The sequence below is a fragment of the Protomyctophum bolini genome (assembly GCF_963924005.1).
Source record: "Protomyctophum bolini genome assembly, chromosome: 21".
NCBI classification, from domain to species: Eukaryota; Metazoa; Chordata; class Actinopteri; order Myctophiformes; family Myctophidae; genus Protomyctophum; species Protomyctophum bolini.
The window spans coordinates 22,985,463-23,006,177 of NC_137882.1; the positions used below are offsets into that span (position 1 = coordinate 22,985,463).

The window sequence follows — 20,715 nt, forward strand, 5'->3', positions numbered from 1 at the left end:
AGGGGCGGGCAAAAACAATGTATTCACTGAAATGTCGCTATTTTTAATGCCACAATTTAAAAATGTTATTAATAGGTTAGTTTTTTATTCATTGGTATATTATGCAGATGTTTTCCACCTTTCCAAGCAACATACTGTACATACTGTATACCGTACATACCTCCACGTCTTTCCTCAGCTTCTCCAGAAACATCTTCTTGTTCTCGTCGTCGATGTGGATCTTCTGCCCGTCGCTGACGAAGTCGTTGTCCTTGTAGGTGGGCAGCTCCTTGGCCTGGTGGTCAGGTGGTCCGTTACGGTAGTGGAGGAGGAGGTGGTGGTCCGTTACAGTGGTGGAGGAGGAGGAGGTGGTCCGTTACAGTAGAGGAGGAGGAGGAGTGGGGCAGGAGGAGGACCAGCCCCCCAGACCCCCCGGTGGGTGAACAACAACACAGAAGCGGTCAGAAGCATGACAGAACCGTTCAGACCAACGTTGCTTTGGTCTGGCAGGCAGGCAGGGGGGGGGGGGGGGGGGGGAGGAGGGAGGGGGCTTCAGCAGACCTGGGTTTAAATATAGCTCGTTGCTGTTGCTGACAGAAGAAAACCTGATCTGCAGCAGTTTTTTACTACGAAAGAAAAATAAAGAATCGATTCGATTAAATAATAATAGATTTAAAGAAAAAAACGTTGCTAAAATGTTAAAAAAGAAAGAAAATAGCCGACTGAAAGCTCTCAAAACATAGCTTGTACTGTTGTACAATAGATTCGCTATTTTAGGTATTGACCCAGTTGTATGACGAAATATTTAAAAAAGTGCTTAATCGGACTAATCGATTTAATTGATTATAAAAATCCATTCGAATGTTTTACATAGATTTCAGGTTTAGGAATCCAATCTGTGAGTATTCAAGTCACTCATTTAAAAATCAAATCATAGTCCTAACCCCCATCAATCAACACATTAATGCACGCACAGGGACAGTGCACATTAAAAGCCTGAGACCATTTTCACAGGTCAATTTAAATAGTTTAATTCAACCCTAAAGAAAAAGAAAAAAAAGAATTGCGGTGACAGCACGATCATCTCTTCATGCATGTTGTTGTTTTAATTTAAAAGTATATATCACTATATTAGCCCAGGTCTGGAAGACATATTCAGCATAGAAAACATATTCATACATATACAGTACAGAGGCGTGGGATTTCAAGAAGGATGAACTACAAGTCAGCTTGCTAGATAACTAAATAAATTAAAACCACTTAAAACGCTATATATTTAGTTGGCTGGGGGTCCCCCAGGGCTCTGGCCTTGGTCCCCCCCTTTCCCCCCCCTCTACACCAAATCTACAGTACAAGCTCAAACGGTGTCACTCTCAACGATACAGGTTTGTGAGCTTGTAGATCTGCTATTTCCCCCCCAGAATGAGGATGCTAACTGTAGGTTCATTACTGGATTAAAAAACAAAAAAATTATGATACATTCAAATATTTGATGACATTTTCAAATGCTCCATGGTTACCTATAGCCGACTATGAATTCATGCCATTGAAACCCCTCGCACATCGTTTTGTTGTTAATACACCATGTGTTTTATTGATTATTAAACATGCGTGTCTGCTTCAGCCCAACACCGTATACAGGTGTGTAGGGTAGAAACCTTAGAGTATATATGAATAGAGAAGACACCCGAGTTCTCCTTCCATCCACTTGCATTAAGTTGCTCTAAAGCGCATGAGGCGATTTCACTCCTCCTTCCTGGTAGGAACAGAGTGCATTCTGGGACGGATTGCAAGGGTGAGTGGCCCCAAACACATGAACGTGCTGTCGTTGAACGCGCACGAGCGTCGTCCGTCGTGAACGTGTATACAATGATAGTCAACGGACAGCGCGCTCATGTGTTTGGGGCCAGGCTGCAATACCTTCATTCGGCCACTATGTCCATTTCGCCTCAGGGTTTCCTCTGGTCTCCTTCTCTATTCATATATACTCTAAGGTAGAAACAGAAGTTCCAAACTGCCAAACCAAAGCTTGACCTCGTCCGAGAACGGGACAGAGGAGGTGCTTGTGGAATGACTTCACAGTGCATGCCGCATGCACACGTTTAGCGCATAGATCCACCTGGTGCAGTTTTTTCTCCATACAGTAGTACATGTATACTTTCATAAAGCATTAAGTGTGAAACAAACAAACTTTGAGTATTTGTTGTTGCTGTCGCGCAGAAAACTCTTAATCGGCAGAATTTTAACTTTTATATTTTTTCCATAAATGTAATGCCTTACTTCTTCATGCTATATGGTGCCATGCAAATAGCAGATCTACAGGCTCAAAACGCCTCTTGAGCTTATACAGATAGATCTGCAAGTTTGGCAATATCTTTTAATCTGAATCCGAAAAACGTAACAGGTTTTTGGACAGGTTTCCACCCGACAGAGACGCTACAGTGGAATGTGTTAGAGAGATGTTATTATATTATATGTATTTTTAAAATTCTCTGTGGACACATGGCATGCATCAACCCAGCTGGCTGACAGGTGGTGTCATGTAAAAAAGAAATGTGACCGCCTGTCGGCCCAGTACTCTACAGCTGTGCTTTCTTTTATCGCCATCACACATTCATAATGTGAAAATAGTGCACATACATACATAGCAATGGTATGTCTTTGTGGAACTTGTGCAAGTAAGAAAATGCTTCACGCCCACGCAAGATCGATTTCACACGTCGTTGCGTTCAGGAAGGAGGCGGACACTAGTAGTAGTATGCTGCACTATGCATATGATATAGAAGCAAATACTTATGTTTCACAAATTCATACCTATTACCAGACATAATGTTTACGTGTCTTTGCACATTTGATCCAAATGAAACGCAGCTATAGACCCTAATCTGGGGCATAAATCGTTTTGTGGCAGATTATCACTTTCTACTATGAAACTCATTATGTCTAGATATTGTGAAAAATAAGATTAAAAAAAGCATCTGGTGGAACCGTACACTTATTTATACATAGTCATGCGCCGGCAACTCGCACCAATAATAGCCGATCTTCAAGCTCACAACTGGTGGTGGGCTTGTAGATCTATTATGTTCAGTGCACGCGACAGTACTGTAAATCAGGCATTAGCTGATGAAAAGCCATCTGAACCACGTGAAATGTCCTCATTCTCGTCTCGTGTATACAGTAGAAACAGGGGACGAATGACAAGATAAGATGCCTTTGTGGTTAAGTTTTGTTTTGGCCCCTTTAAAAAAAAAAGAAAAAAAGACATTTCACAGTTCAGATAATAATGTATGGGCAGCAACTCTCTAAGTCCATAGTGTTCTCCTGCATCCCCACATCGTTCAGCCTCACAAAAGAAGCAAGGCTGAATGAAGCCGTTTTTTTTTGTCCTTCGTTGTAATACCGCCAATGGACTGTGGAGGGCAGATGTGTCATGTGAGGTATAAGGAAGGAAGGGGGTGTATAATGCTCTGAGGCTCTGAGGAAGTAGAGAGAGTAGGAAATGAGGTAACAGGGCAGCGGTTGTGGCCACTTGTTGTAAGCGGGAGAACGGCAGTCTCAAAACGAAACGGCACTAGAAAGAAATGAGCCTTGGTCGGAGGAACAGAAACACACACACTTCTCACACAGACAACACAGAACACACACAGGAGGACAAGACAAAATACACAAAACAACACACAGATAGGACCTTTGAGCACATATATACACAGACATAAGACCTTGGATTGGCTGGGAACTAAAAAACAATATGTGATGTGTTGTTGCAACTCACTAAAGGCTGAGGTGTTGGTAAACATAAAGGTTGAAAATGTGAATGCAATGCAAGGCTCGACTGGCTTAGAGACAAAGAAAAGCACTTTGCAGAACTGTCACCTCCACTTGACAGGCAATTTCGCTTATTCCAGACGCACGTCCTCTCTCTCTCTCTCTCTCTCTCTCTCTCTCTCATATATTCAACCGTCCTCCTATGCATCCATTCATCCCTCCTTCCATCTGTCTGTCTTTTTTTCCATGCTGCCGTGGACGCTTTAGGTCTTTTCTAAACCCTGCCTGTTTTTAATTCTGTTCTTAAAGGAGAATTCCATGCTAGAAGGCTTTCTTACCTTTATTAGTAGTTGTTACGTCGTTCCCCCCAAAGAGGTCCAGGTGTTATTTTGTGAAAAAGCGCATTATTGGCTATTTCCCCTCCCCAATGAATTGCATTGAATGGAATGGGGCTATGGGGTGTTGTGCTAATTCGCTTATTTCCATCGCTCAATAGTCAATTTGTTTTGTATACCCTCTCTTCATAATGTAAATAGTGTCCCAAGTGGCACACTTTACTACTTATTTCGATGGAAATAAGCGAATTAGCACACAAACCCAACCCCCATTGAGGGCTTATATTAGGGGAAATAGCCAATAGCACAAAATAACACCTGGACCTCTTTGTTGGGGACGTAACAACTACAAAGAAAGCCTTCTAGCATGGAATTCTCCTTTAATATGTCGTTATCTCAGACAGTCGTGGGGTTTCGATCACTCGTGGAGTGTCACTGATTTTCCTCCCCGACTAAAAAAACGAATTTGTGACTCCTGAGTCGTGTGCAAAACTGAGACAAACAAAAGAACAAGACAGAAAACAGAATAAAAAAGGTATTGTATGAAAATTAAATAAAGAGAGACAGGAACAAAGGGAAGGTTTGGGAGTGACAGCTCTATTATACCTGGTGTAAACGTGTGATGAGAGACACCAACAAACTGTCGGAAGTCGGAAGTTGGAAAACAGACGAAAACCTCTCCGAACATCAAAAGCATATTTCATGTTTCTACTCAGACTACTTTTACTTACTTTATATTTTTTATCCCACAATTTTTATCCCACAATTTCGCAATATTTCACCCAGTGTCAATTATCTAATCGAATCTACACTCCCTCCGCCAACCTGGGGAGAGCAACAGACTGACCTCATGCTTCCTTCAATGCATGAGCGTCCAAACCACTTATTTTCACCGGACGGGGGGGGGGGGGGTTTCCCTGGTTGGACGTAGCGCGTGGAAGGAACACGTTATTCCAACCAACCTGGCCAGGAGGAGGCAGTTTAGAGAGACCAGGATTACTGCATGTTTTTTCGGACACGGGGAGAACATGCAAACTCCATCCCACAGAAAGGCACTTTTGCCAACCCCACCTATAGGGTATGGGCGCTGATGACGTGGAGGAGAGAACACACCCCCGGTGCCCACAGCGTCCCCAGCGGGAATCGAACCCAGGACCTTCTAGCTGTGAGGCGACAGTGATAGCCACTGCGCCACCACACCCCCCGTTCAGTCTTTTTTTTAATCAGTCGATACTGTAAACCTAAACATAACTTAGCATCCAAACAATATTTAAAATGTTTGTATTAGCACATACATTACATTTCATTGTCACTCACGGCAGTTGGCACTTGGGTTAAGATCAGGAATAGGGTTAGGTTTTGGCACCGTTTTACTGGGGTTAAGGTTAGGAATAAGGTTAGGTTGAACCGGTTCACTGAGGTCACGTTTAGGAATACCAGACTGAGCAGTTCTGCCGGCTATACGCCCCGGGCGGGGTAACTGTTTTGAGGCGAGCTTTCCAGTATTCTTCTAAAAATAATAAATATTTAATGGTGTTTTAGATATTAATTTTAGTTATAGAGAGGGCAATTATAATGTATTAACCCATTTTGGGGTGGGAACCCCTTTTTGTGTTAGCATTATGTCATGCTTTAACTATTGAAAAATAGCAGATCTACAAGCTCATAGCGCGCCACCGAGTGGCACGCTATGAGCTTGTAGGTCTGATATTTTTTTTAAATCAAAGAACCACTTACATAGAAACATAGCTTTTTCAGAAAACCGTCAGGATGTAGAAGACCGTTTTAGAATCTGATCTCAGGTCAGAATGGGTTGTCCCCGGGAGTACTTTGAGAGCCACTACTCTATGACAACAACAGTAGTTTGTTGTCTTATTTGCTCAGGTTTTTGCCTGCTAGTTGACACAGCCATGCAGCCATCAGCGTCGCAGAGCAGAGCCTGTCCCTGTCGACACAGAATCTGGGTCAGCCACGACCCCTGAGCTACACAACTATACTACAAACAACTATACTCACATACTGTACTGTCATACAGCCATAATGAACCGTTTGAACTGTTTGGGTGTGTGTGTGCGTGTGCGTGCGTGTGCGCGCGTGTGTGTGTGTGTGTGTGTGTGTGAGAGAGAGCATGCACATGCATTGCTCAAGGCTGTTTTGCAGTTGCAAAGAGATTGCAACATGGGAAGAGTATATGTGTACTGAATACTGTACATGCAACAAACAGTGGCACTCAGATTGTTTTACTTAAGTAAAAGTAGTAATACCACGATGTTGTTACAAGGCAAAATCTTACTTGAGTAAAAGTTATCAAACTATACTTTGTCACTAAAACGCAAAATAAATGTAAACTCTTTATTAATTTTTTTCCAGCTGAATTTGATTGAGTTACTTTTTCTTTCTCTTCTCTTCTGCACTGTAAATGTATCTGTTATTTTCCTTAATTATTTTGATTTATGCATCCAAATGTCATTGTTTCCTTTGCTTTGATGTTCTGTGTGAGGCACATTTATTTGCCTTGTCGTTGAAATGTGCTATTACAATTTGCCTTGCCTATATACTTCACATTATTGGATTGTTATTAATTATTGGATTGTCAATAGTTATGTATTAATGTGCTCATCACCTGGGAGGTGGGGCTGGTTTGAATGACTTTATGTGTCGCTATAGGTAGCATAACCTATAATAATACATGATATCCTTTATCACTTGATAAAAAAATCTGCAAAGCAATTAGTAATTATTTATAGTTGTCAAATGAGTGCAGCAGAGGAAAACACACAATATCTGCCTCTGAGATGTAGGCCTAGTATACTTACAGAAAAGTTAAAGTATCACTAAATGGAAATACCGGTAATTTCAAGTAAACGTACCTCAACTTGTTAACCATTTTTGGGCGGGAACCCTTTTTGGTGTTTTAAACATTAGGTTATAATTTAGATATTGAAAAATAGCATATCTACAAGCTCATACGAGCTTGTAGGTCTGCTATTTTTGAAAAATCGTGAAAATATTTATTTAGGAAAACTGGAGGAGTTAGAAGGTTTTTCTTTAAATTTTGAGGTCAGGCCTAAATGGGATAATTTAGTACTGTAATTCAGTAATTGTAACTTAGGTATTTTCCACTATACTACTGCGTACATGTGAGTGTGTCTAAGGCACTCGGCGTGAAGTAGATGGAGTTAGATCTCAAAGTCGTGGTCCGTACACCCCCGACAGTGACACCCAATTTATGGCAATTACCAAAATGTCTTCTCCGAGTGGAGTGGCACCGCAACTCGTGCATAAATATGTGTGGAACTCGACCAACACCAGTATGTAGGAAATGCGGGAACAACATTGGGAAATAACATGAGATTCGTGGTGAACATTGTTTCCTAAATAGCAACAGTCTCTAGTTTACACGACTGACATCAATACAATAATATGTTGCTGTCGGGGCAGAAACCTCTTATCTTCATATTTAAACGTATTTTTCGTAAATGAATGCCCAACTCGATCATACCACGGTGTCACACAAAAGCATCAAAAGTAGCAGATATACAAGCTCGAAACGTGGCCCCGATGCGGGCCGCTTTGAGCTTGTAGATCTGCTACTTTTGCCATTTTGTGATTCTTTAATCCTGAAATGACACACTTTTGGACATGAGGTTTCCACACGACAGAGACGAATGATAACTAGACGGGTTGAAGCGTTATCATATCTGTCGCCTGTCGTCGGGTAGAAACCTTGCATATCCATGTTTCAACTTTTTATTAGTATTATTTATTTATATTATTTTTTATTGATGCACCGAATATTCGGCCGCAGAAAATATTCGTCAAAAAATGGCTAAAAATGCATTTTCAGCCTATTCGGTTTCGGCCGGAATAGGCAGAAAATATATCACCGAATAGTGTATATGCAATTAATGCATTAAAAAATACTGAATAAATGTTTTATGGACCCATAATAGTGATTATTATTTACGTTAAGTTTTGCCATAATCATGTCTTTTGTCATAATCAGGTAGCTTTAAGTGTATCTGTGGGCTTCTAAAAAGAGCTTGTGCATAAATAATAACCCCAATAAACAACTACATTGGAACCATTGGAATTTCATCTGATTAGTTACAGTTCTTCAGATACAAGGTTTCCCACTCGGGGAAGTGATGTAAATACTGATATCTTCCCCCATAAATCCCCAGGACTATAGTCGATATAAAAGCATTCTAGGGAGAGTCACAACGTTTTTATTCCTTTGAAAAAAAGCTAACTATGCCTCGAGGGAAAACAGTAAATGACTAATCTCTTAGCCGAGGCCTGGAGCTGTTTGTCCTTGTGTTGACTGTGAAATAAACATTGTATTGCAAAACAGAGCTGTGTAGGCGACAGTGGATTGCGGGCCAGACAGCCTAGCAGCAGCACATTAACGGCCTCATTTCAACACTCCTCCAAGGCATGGAGAGACCTCTCTGTGAGGCGGGCCGGCATTAACAGGGTTTAGAGAGAGACACTAACGCAATACTCTCAAAGTTCAGATTTTGAGGGGGTCAGTGCAAGTGCATTTGTGGGTGTGTGTGTGTGGTTTCTCTCTGTATTCATTATCCTTTTCCTGACCAAGTGTGAATCCAACATTGTACACAGTTAAACCTGATTATCGGTCAGAAACGTTCTCTCTCTGACTTTTAAACATTTGTGGGTTTTTTATTTTTATTTATTTTTCATAAATTAACGATCATACTACAGCATCACACGAATGCATCGAAAGCATCAGATCCGCAAGCTGGAAACGCTGTGTGCAAAACGGCGTTGGTTAGATCTGATACTTTTGCTATACGTCTGAATTTGAATCCTATAAAGCGGAACAGTTTTCGACACATGAGGTTATTTCCACCACCAAAGAGAGACGACCATCGTCAATACATTTTTATTTATAAGGCAGCCTTTCTGGGCGACTCAAGGTCGTTGTATATCAAGCTCTAACAGTTTGTCCCCTCGATCACCCGCCCCAGCGACAACATGTCTCGTCTAATAACGTCTAGAAGCGTTTGTTTTCAAGAAGAGGAATAATGAACTGTCGGGGACGACGACGACGGGGGGCGGACAGAGGAAGAGCAGATGAGAAACAAAAGGGTGAGTGTGAGAAGATGTGTCCTTTTTTAAATTTAAACCACAGCTGTGTCCTTCTTGGAGGTGGAGGAGAGGTTTGGGTTGGGGAGGAGAAATGAAATAATAATAACACAATTCTAAAAAGGTTCTTTGATATGATAATATAGATATTATAGATCATGCCTGGTATAAATATGAGCCTTCCAGGATCCCTTACATCTCTTACGTGTTTCATAGCGCAGTAAAAGCGCGTGGCGATCCGCAGCGTTTGCAGCCTTTGCTGAACGTTACTCGATTTGGGGCGCGGGGGCGTGTCCTCTGGTGGGCGCTGCGGCTAAGAGAGAGGGGTGGGTGGGTGAGGGGGGGTGTCGGGGGGGTGGGTGGGTGAGGGGGGTGTCATTTGGGGGGGTGGGGCGGGGCAGGGGACGTCGGGGAGGTGTTAGGAGAGGAGAGAAGAAGGGGAGAGAGGAGTGAGGAGGAGGAGGAGGAAGGAGGAAGGAAGTTGGAAGTAAAGGCAGAGTGTTTAAGAAGAAATACAGTGTACACAACCGGTTATGGAGACGACATGACACAGAGAGTTGTGGCCCCTGAACTCCCCGACATGACACAGAGAGGAGGTCTGAAGTTGTGGTCCCTGAACTCCCCCCCGATTAGATCTCCAAGCCGCCACAATGTCGGGGAGAAGAACACGGGAGAAGCGATAATGCCCTCCTTTTATAAACACAGAGAAACTGACAACCTTTTGCATTGACCGTCATGGTACTGTAGATCTATAAATGAAAAGATGTCATGGTACTGTAGATCTAACTGAAGAAGAAACAAAGGATCTATAAGCCGTAAAATTCTTGAACTGCTTTTCTTTTGTTTGTTTTTTCCATTCAATCAGTCAAACAAACAAATGTCTCTTGAGAGCCATCAGTGATAGAAGAATGTGTGTGTGTGTGTGTGTGTGTGTGTGTGTGTGTGTGTGTGTGTGTGTGGCATGGACCCCCGGCCCAGCAGAGAAAAGCTGGCAGCCTGGTGGCACCAGTCCAGTGGGAAAGAAGCAGAACTCGGGTCCACTAAGCTACGCCAGGCTCATTTGCATGGAGTGAACCTACTGAACCCCCCAGACAGGCACCCCCTGATATTTAACTAAAACTCTACACCCATGGAGGTCTTCGACAGGGGGTCCCTAAGGGGGTCCGGGACCCCTAAGGGGGTCCGGACAGGGGCGGGGACGGGGGCGACGGTTTAGGTGGTTAAATGTCTGAAATTACACATGAACATTAAATCCAACACGTTTAGTGCTGTCAAAGTAGTCTATGAAGCTTAGGAAAAAAAAGACAAGATGATCCGGGCACTCAAAAGTTAACAAGAGAGAAAAGCCTTGCAACAACTGGTCTTCAGCAGGGCGAGAATGGCCAGTTAATGGTTCGAAACATGTCGGCAGTTGCCTTTATAATTTAATAAAGGCTTTTCTCTGTTTTTAACTTTTTAGTGCCCGGATCGTCTCTTTTATATATGCCTTGATCCCGTTTTGATCCGTGTGAGCACCTTTGTATCATCATCTCCCGTGAGCATCTGGTTATTCCCTCTTTATAAGTCTAAATGAAGCTATCCATGAAATCTATGAAATCTGTTAATCTGCGATACATTTTCATACAATTTGTAGTGAGGTTCCCTGCTTCATCCCTCTCTGCGTCTAGGGGGTCCTTGGCCCTGATGAACGTTGAGTGGCGGGCGGTGAGGTATTTTGAATTCTATTGGATTTTGTCACTCAAGGACCGATTCGCCCGACCCAAAACATTTGCATACTGTCGCAGTGCGTCAGTTTCAGCGGAGAATGCGGCATCGAGTGGCACTTGTTGAAATTGGTCAGCGTCGTCGAGCTACAGCGTAATTACAGATAACACACACCACGCCATGTTAAGAGCAGTTCACCCCAGAAATGTTCTATCAATTACACACACGCCATGAAGCCTTTGATTCGTGGAGTTTGGGGGGTTTCGGGGTTTTCCACCTCAAAATTGAGGTCCGGGGGCTAGGCTATAGGCTAAACTTCCGCTCGCTCGAGCCATTGAGTTATAATTAAACTTCCGGCAGTCTTCCCGGTGCTTCAAAAACACCACTGAGCAACTTCCACTGAAATTAATAGCTGGGGGGCGGGGTTTCGTCGCATTCCTAAGCCAATAATTCGATGACCTGGTGGCTGCTCAGTTGAGTATAGGACTCTTTGAGTCACCCAAGAAAAGATCGACCACGCCGGCCGGTCATCGAAATAGTTGGCTCAGGAGGAATGTGACAAAAAAATAAATAATAATAATCTCCATGGATTCAAGGCTGTCATGGGGTGCGAAATTGATAGAAAAGATATATTCTTGTGTGCCATGGACGCCCACCAGAGATGCCAGCCGGCCCGAGGCATGGAGAGCGGAGAGGGGAGCGTGAACAACCACAATAACAACAACAGTGGCAGCCAGCCAGCCAGCCAGCAGAGCGCTACAGAGCTGAAAGCCGCTACAGACACAGTTGGCAGCCATGATAGACATAGAAAGGTAGACGGCGCTTCCGGCTCTGGAAGCGAATGCTCTCTCAAGTGAGGGCAACAAGCTTCCTTGGTTGGTCCCAAAGAACGTAATGAAAGGAAGAGACGCGAGTCTCGTGCCTGGAGGCCGCCATGACACTCATGTCCATATAACGGACTTCTGCCCGATACAGTGCGATACAGGTCGCTCCAATTAATTGCAGTGGCGAATGATGCTCTTTTTAAAATGTTTTTAATGTTATGAGATGGGGGAGTGACATGCAGTGAAGGCCGTCGGGATCGGGAGGGAGTCGAACCCGCGGCACACTGCCAGACTCGGACTATACCGGCCAAGGTGCCTGGACCGCTGAGCCACGGCAACAGGCCCGAATGAGGCTTTCTATTGGACATAACCTTTCTATGTCTGTGGTGGCAGCAGCAGGCAGAGAGTTACAGAGCTGAACGCTGCTACAGGCGCTACTTCATAAAGCCTGCACGCTAACAACAACAACAACAAGAATCACCTACAACAGTTCCTTGACCACATGAGCTCGATGTACTTTGGCATATGCCGGATAGTGAGAATAACCGATCTACAGCCTTGTGAGCTTGTAGATTGTCTATTGTCGATTGTCAAGCTCACAAAGCCTTGTGAGCTTGTAGATCGGTTGAGATTGTCTATAATGACCTGCCCAAAATATAGGGGTTAAAGACTATTCTATTTTTTCCGGGTTGTTTGAGATCGTACATAAAAAGGTTCTTCTCAAATAGTATATATAGTATCTTCTAGGCCGGGCATTCACTTCTAGTCATTTTTACTAGTTGACTAGTTGCCTAGTTTACTAGTCGACCAGTTGCTCTAGTAGTATCTTCTAGATACTGGCTACACGCACTAAACACCATTAATTCCATTAGCACAATCTTTCCAGCGGACATTTCTCAGCAAACCGCCGTGCCGATGGTTTTCAACCGCTTGCCCTGCAGAACCTTGGAATGTACGACATCAAAACCCAGATATAAATAAAAGACAGAACTATCCTTTTAAAGCTGGGTTGCCCCCCCCCCCCCCAACCCCGGAACTAATCATGTGCAAGTGGTTGGGCGCCCAGTGGGTTGCCCCGCCAACCCTGTGCCCCCACATGAAAAAGCATTGGTATGTTTAATTAATAACTCATTTCTGTGTTTGAGCTTCTTGGAAACCTAGAGTTATACGAATAAATGTGCCCTCACTGGATAAAGACAAGCCTAGTCGTCGCCATGGGGAGCAATGTTTGTGTCATAAATAAAGAAAAATAATAACAGACCCTATAAGCATGAGGAGTTGTACAGTAACAGTAGTAGATGATTAATTGGATGAGTCACGTAAGTCAACGGCAACGTCCTGCTTTGTGAAATAATAATACTAGGCCCGCCGTAGACAGAGCTGACCTCGGAGCACTAATTACCGTCCGGAAACCACATCTACTGTATATTTCATGGGTAGAAGAAATACACCAAAACAAACAGTGTAGATCAAATATACTGTACATGTCGGTCTGTGTCATAAATAGGACATGTCCACACAACATGCAACATGATGGGGGACACGGGTTCACAAGGAGATGCCGTGCAACGTGCACACTGCACACGCATGCATGGGAGGGAGTCAGGCATGCGTGCAGTCAGGAGAGAACTCTGCTGTGCTCACGTGTGTGTGTGTGTGTGTGTGTGTGTGTGTGTGTGTGTGTGTGTGTGTGTGTGTGTGTGTGTGTGTGTGACCGTGTGTGAAACAACAGCGGCACACACTGCATTGTGAGCAACCCACTCCCCCCCCAAAAAAAAATATAAAAAAAATAATAATAATAACAAACGCATATCCATATTCTACATGGCACAAACTACACAGACTACTGTTGTATGCTAATCCTCACTTAGTACAGAGTGTGTGTTGGTGTGTGTGTGTGTGTGTGTGTGTGGCACTAACAAGTGGAAATGCAACACATTTTGTAATGGTGCCAGTGCATCATCAGTGCGAGTTGCTGTGTGTTGTGCTTAGCTGGCATATTGTGTGTGTGTGTGTGTGTGTGTGTGTGTGTGTGTGTGTGTGTGTGTGTGTGTGTGTGTGTGTGTGCGCGCGCGTGCATGCATGCATGTGTACGTGAGAGAAATTACAGTATACAGTGTCCTGTGGAGAAGCAAGCTGTCACTTTTCCATTCTCTCTCATGTGATCTCTAGACGCACTGATAGTCGTTGTATCTTTGAAGGTCGTTATCAAACCCTAATAATGCCTTTACTGTGTCTATATGTCTTTCCACAAAAGCAGCGATGACATCACAGGGAACGACGGTTTTCTACCTCTGGTCTGCTTTTGAGGCAGGACTCCAGAGAAGAAGGGAAGATATTATTTATAACCTCATTGTCAGCTCTTATAGCAGTGGCCGGAAAACTGGACTATAGTGAAGAAACACGGGGAAGGCTGCCGTATATTAGATTAGTCCACGGGTGGCTCTTCCGTGACAGATCATCCATACAGTGACTAATTAATAACGGATAATGTAATATAACCGTTAGTGTAATGAGGATGTCCTGTATTAGCAGGGAGCTGTCAGTGGGCTGTGTAAGAGGCTCCTTGACGAGGTCGTATAGTTTAGAGGATCTGTATCTTGCCTTAGGCGTTGGGGAGGAGGGAGTTATGGGCGATTAGTAACTTGAGCCCAGTATCTAGGCTAGGTACCTTCTTTTTATTATACTTACTCACTATATAGGATACTTACTGTATGATATATTTACTTGTAGTACGTTATGTCATTGATCTTCTTCTACTAACTCTGCCGAGTCTTTGTGCCACACTTTATAGGGTGTGGTGTTTATAGCCTAACGTCATGCCAACCGACCGTTTCCGTTAGCAAACAGTTAGCAAAAATGTATAAGATTGGGGGCTCAACTAGCTCTAATCAATAACATGATAGCCTGTATGGTTAGCGTCACTTTAGAGTCACAGCGGCCTGTGTGGCCACAGTGGACGCCAGGTTGGATTCAAACCAAAAAAACAGTAACTTCAGCCTTCAGGTTAGCTTTTGGCCAAAGTTTATGCTCGCCTCGAGCCTCTCGTAAATCTTTCTCTATTGTTGGTCTGTAACCAGTTTCTCTCTCTCTCTCAAACGTACGCACACACACACACACACACACACACACACACACACACACACACACACACACACACACACACACACACACACACACACACACACACACACACAGAGGGAGGGGGTTTAATCCTCAGGTGTTTTGTAAGTATTTTAACCCCCCCTCCATTCTATATTTAGCCTCCATTTAGATGTGTGTGTGTGTGTGGGGAGGGATTCCCCTTGGAGTCTGCCTATGCTCTGCTGCTCGCTGATTAAGCCCACCTATCACAGCCCAAGGTCCAGGGGAAAGTTAAGACCTTTCACGGTCAGAACCATGACCCTGCACTGAGTCGGACTATAATATGAACCCAGTCAAACAGACACCAGCGTTATTACAGCTTTCCTTTTTTTCCTTTTTCATGTAGTCTTGACTCCACGTTTAGCTATTCCGGTTACTGTAGGGTTTTTATTCTTTTTTACCTCAGATTCTAAAAATGTCTTCTACATCCTGACAGTTTTCTAAAAAAAGATTTTTTGAAAATAGCAGACCTACAAGCTCGTATGAGCTTGTAGGTCTGCTATTTTCCAATAGCTAAAGCATAACATAATGTTTAAAACACCAAAAGGGGTTCCCGCCCCAAAATGGGTTTTAAGTGAGTTTGCTATTTTAGTTTAGTGTGTATGTGATCATCTCTTTTTTTTTGTATATGGGATAGTCTCAGTGGTGCAAGATTCAAAAATAGTGAAAATAGCCGATCTACAAGCTCACATTGTGAACTAAGACAAATATTGGATGCTGACAAATCTCTCTCTATCTGTCTCTCTCTGCCAGTTTGTTTTGTAAAAACACAATACAGTTTCTGTTTTTTCTTTTTTTTCCCAATAAACTAAAAGGTTTAGTCAAATTCTAGTTTTGGTTATTTCGTTAGTTTTCATTTTGGTCGGGAACCCCTTTTGGTGTTTTAAACATTATTATGTTGTAATTTAGCTATTGAAAAATAGCAGATCTACAAGCTCAGAGGTTGTAGGTCTGCTATTTTTGAAAAATCGTGAAAATATTTATTTCAGAAAACTGGATAATTTAGAAGATTTTTTTAAAATTAATTTTGAGGTCAGGCCTAAATGGGTTAACCATAATAACCCTTGCAGACAGACAGACAGTGGTACATTTAACCCTTGCAGACAGACAGTAGGTACATTACACACCATAATCCAAACACAGTGAACAACAATCTGCTGATGGAAGTCATGTGGTGGTTGAAGCATTTCCATGCATAGCATTAGTGTGATTATGGACAATAAGCTGGCTTTACGTGTTTTACTCGGAAGCCGTGCTTGTAAATACCACTGACATTGCATTCTCTTATAACCACTCCCCAGGGATACCCTAGGGCTCCGTAGTAGATATGTTTAGTACTAGAATTTCGTGCGCGCTTCGCGCGCACTCATCCCAGAGCTACTTCGCCACGCACTATGGGAAGAAAGAAATGGCGGGAGTTGACTCCACATGTAGTAACGGATGGGTTATTGGAAATGTACCATTGTTTTGTCGTGAATATTTCCACAGCCTAATTACTAAAGGATTGTGACTGTGGGACAGACATACAGTCTGACATACAATAGGCTACACGTGTGCACAGTGAAGAAACAATGACCTATATGCCCAGATTTCTTAAATTAACATAGTTGGATTTGAACAGAAAGACAATGCCATAAATCAGTCAAAGTAAGTGACAGACTCAACAGTAGCACACAGCATGCAAGGCAGCGATGCATGCATGCAAACATGTTTGTCCAGCTGAGATTTAGTGTCTCCATCTCTCTGTGGAAGAGGTTGCACATGACCTGTACGGCCACACTGAGGCGCTCCAACACAAACACAGACACAAAACAACACCACGCTGTTTGTCCAGTTGACCCAAATCAACACCAATACCTAGCCTGTTTGTCCAAAACACAGTATCTGCTGGCCACGTTTCTACTTCGCCACAACCTAATGTTAGTAACAAATGTAGGGGAGAGCCGCCAAGGTTGTAACGCTTCACGGTTGTAACATGGACGTTATATCTTGATTGGTCAACGCCACCATGACGCCATGGCGTCAGTATGTGTACAGCAACGTACTCTACGTGCCCAGGAAGTTTGAAGTGTTTACCTTCAAAATGCGTATAATTTTACACCTGGAGTATATGTGTGCTACAATTTTTGTCTTTGGTGTTGGTGAATAAAAATCCACATGGATGTGTTCATGCTCATGTTCTTCATTAGTTTGCATGGTGTTTAGACGGAATTCACGTTCATTCTGGTCTGTAAGCAACTGCAAAGAAAACTTGCAAAAGCGGGTCATTTGTAACATGTGTTACAAATGGTCCGCTTCCATTCAATGGGATATGTAATATTTACATATTTGACATATTGGCCAATATTATATGTTCTGAAATTGTATTGTATTGTGTAGTGTATTCGAAAAGTAGTTTAGGGTTGTATAACATTGTACAACTCAATCAATCAAACGTTTGTTTAATCAATGTATTGCCCCATTGAAAAAAAAGAAAAGGCCAAACTGGTACACCCGATACTATTTAATATTTCCCTTATGTTTGATATTTTCTTATCACATCCATGGTATGAAAACAATGCTAAGGAGTTGCTTCAATGAAATATAATTGCTTTAAGCTGAAAACGGGTTATTAGTTATTATGTGTAGTGTAGTGTAGTCAACATGTTAAGGCTCATACACACTGCCCGGTATTTGCTGCGATTATGCTTTCGGGGAGCATTGTTGGCGCTGGCCGACAAAAACCCCTGATCTGACGTTAAGTGGTGCCCAAATGGTAGATCACGATCTACAAAGGCTTTGCAGGTAGACCACATGACATGGCAGTAAAAATATATATAATTTTAATAAAAAAAACGATTTTTGCATCTTCCGCTTTAGATGAACTGAAATGACTTGAGTGATTGACATCAAAAAGGGCCTGTCAGCTCAAACACACAATGCAATACTTGTTGTTGCTTACAATCATCAGTAGCAAAGTCAAATACCAACAAAAATAAAAGCCTACGATTTGCATTGTCCCCCCTCTATTTCCCATTCCATGTGCGTTTGTCTTATATGTAGCCTATATGAAAGGCCCCTCAATTACATTTTGTCACTATTTGCAGCAATGGGATGATAGTTTTATTTGGTGGGTATGTTGAGCTGGTCGTTTTGAAAGTAGCTCTCAAGTCCATAAAACAAACTAACATAGGCTACTTCTCTATAAGAAGAATCATGAATAGGCCTATTTAATTTATCCAAAAGGAGAAGAGAGAGAGAGAGAGAGCAATGTGTTTGTGTCTCAAACTTTGTCTAATATTGTTTTAGAGCAGTGGTTCTCAAACATTGTCATGGCAAGAGCAAAGGACCCCCAATATTTTTTCAATGTACAAAAATAATCCCAAAATTGCGCATCTATAAATTCTAAGCATGTGAGCCGGGACTGTGTGTGTGTGTGTGTGTGTGTGTATATACATTCCGTCTGTAATTCCCTGTAGGCTTCACGTGAATAATGTTGTGTGCGCGCGTGCGGAGAAATAGTTATTTAATGAATCGCATGTTGGTGTGTGTGTGTGTGGGGGGGGGGCCTTACAGGCGTGCATGTGCGTGTGTGTGCGTGCAGGCGTATGTATACATTAGGGCTGTCACGATTCGCCTAGTCCACGATTCAATTCAATTTTGGATTTGCAGCTCACGATTCGATTCGATGTTCGATTCGCTATCACGATTCGCCTAGTCCACGATTCAATTCAATGTTCGATTTGAAGCTCACGATTTGCTTCGATGTTTGATTAAATTTTTTCAATCTTTTTTTTTAAAACCTTCTTTTTCAGCATTGAGGGCTATATTCATTATAATTTAGGCCAATATCTTGGTTTGTAAAGAAAAACACTTGTTTCCCAATAAGTCACATGTATTTGCTATAAATAACAAATCAGAATGAGAATAAGAAAAGGTTTAACACCTTTGGGTTTTATGCCCTAACATTTTTTAAATGTTTCTTTAAGATGAGATGACTTGTAACATTCTTGTTAAGCTCTAAGTAAGTAAATGAAAGAAAAAAGAAGAAAAGACAAATAGTATATAGACCCATCTGTTGTTAGTTCAAGTATTAAATACTAATTTAAGTGTGTAATTTCACTTATACACTACCTGGTTATAAATAGCTGCAGTAGGCTACACCATTTTATGCAGTATTTTATACTATTTCTATTTAGTGTACATTTAGTGGATGTGGCTTACATCCGGTCTAAAGCCCACCCACTGTATGCGCTGATTTCCATACACAATCCGTATCCTCCCCTCACCGGATGTTGAATTAACAGTACTAACGGCCATATATTTGACGATCTTTTACACCAAACGATTTTAACGGCCAACGTTTCACATGTATTATTAGTTGTATACATTTTAGGAGTGAAAACATGTGTGACCTGCATGGCATTTTGTAACGTGGTTCTGCTGTTCTGCAACTCTCATTAAATATTGAAAGCCAGCGTTTGCCACCACTGATAGTGGTCGCATGTCTGCAGCTATGCAGACCGCAACTCCGTGCGTGAATTGTTTTGCACGGGGCGAATTAGCTGAGAGCTTTTCTCTATAAGAATATAGTTGGCTGTGTTGTTGTCTTTGTACCATCGTCGTTGGACAGATCGATTTCTTTGTGATGTCTGCTAAGATGCTGGCCAACTCCTCTCTGTGTGTGTGTGTGTGTGTGTGTGTGTGTGACTGAGTGTGTGTGTGTGTGTGTGGCACTGCTCCGATACAGTTGGATTTTCGTCTCTTTTTTTTCTCCATGCATTCGCATGGGCGGAATGGCCCGGCCGCTCGCGGAAGTAAATTGGCTGTGTGGCGAAAATAGGCAAAGTGATCGGTGTAAGGGTGATATTTTGGCCCAATCCGATTATTGACAAAGAACAATGTTGATGTAACTAAGGGAATCGTCGAGTCATTTTTTTTGTAAATAAAGAGATTTAGATGGAATAAGCGAAATAGCGATCGTATAATCTCTCCTGTTCCTTCTGTCTCTCATCAATGTCCTGCGCGAGATCAGATTGTGTGCTGCGCGAGATGACATTGTCAAGCTAGTGTGGGGGCGGGGCTGGTAAGAGAGGGCAGTGTTGCCAGGTTTGCGAATTGTAAGCGAGTTGCAGTGTATGCAAGTAGCGTGGTTAAATTCCTTGTGTTGTGGCAACAGCGTAGGGCGCAGCAAATACGACATTGAGGGGTAGAAACCATCCCGGGCGCGTGGTTCATGTAACATGTGTGTCACTGTGAAAGACTGGCCCCATTAAGTGAACGTAGTTGGCGTAGTAGACGCCAACATGACGATTTTGGTAGACGCCAACATGACGATTGTGACGTAGGCTGTTGACGTTGAGCAATAACAGCGTGTTTCATAAAAGTATTATTTGCAGAGTAAATAAGACACTTGAAGGGCTAAAAAATAGGCTATGTCAGTTCGGGGAGCGTGGCGAATTTATTTTGCATATAGAGATGTGTGGTGAAAGTGTGGTTCGGTCGGAGATAGAGCATGAAGAATGAGTATGGGTACACCTTTTCACTTGTATATATAGATGAGTCTCCCTCTACGATCAGTGGTTTTCAACCAGTGGTCCGGGAACGAATGGACCCTTTATCTACAAGCTCACAACGTGCTACCTGCGATGTGTTCATTTGTTCGTGTTAGAAAAGGGTTAATGCTCTCTTAAGGATGTGATGGAAAAACTCTATACATTTCCTGCCTGATTGTTCTGCATTTTCAACATAAAGAGTTTCCATTCTTCATTTCTGTACACATGAAGAGCTTCCTCTTCGGGCCAAAGAAATTATTGTTGCCTGTCAACATGAGTGTTTGTTTGAGCACGTGTTGATGCAGACATGGAAACTAA

General features: G+C 42.6%; 1 protein-coding gene across 1 annotated transcript in view; it reads right to left on the reverse strand.

Moving 5' to 3' along the window:
* Nucleotides 1-20,715, reverse strand: part of pip4k2aa (phosphatidylinositol-5-phosphate 4-kinase, type II, alpha a) — a 78,147-nt gene that overhangs the window by 7,423 nt on the left and 50,009 nt on the right. The window contains exon 7 of the mRNA XM_080794351.1: nt 161-274. Coding sequence (XP_080650477.1) covers nt 161-274 — 114 coding nt within the window. The remainder of the gene's footprint in view (nt 1-160; nt 275-20,715) is intronic.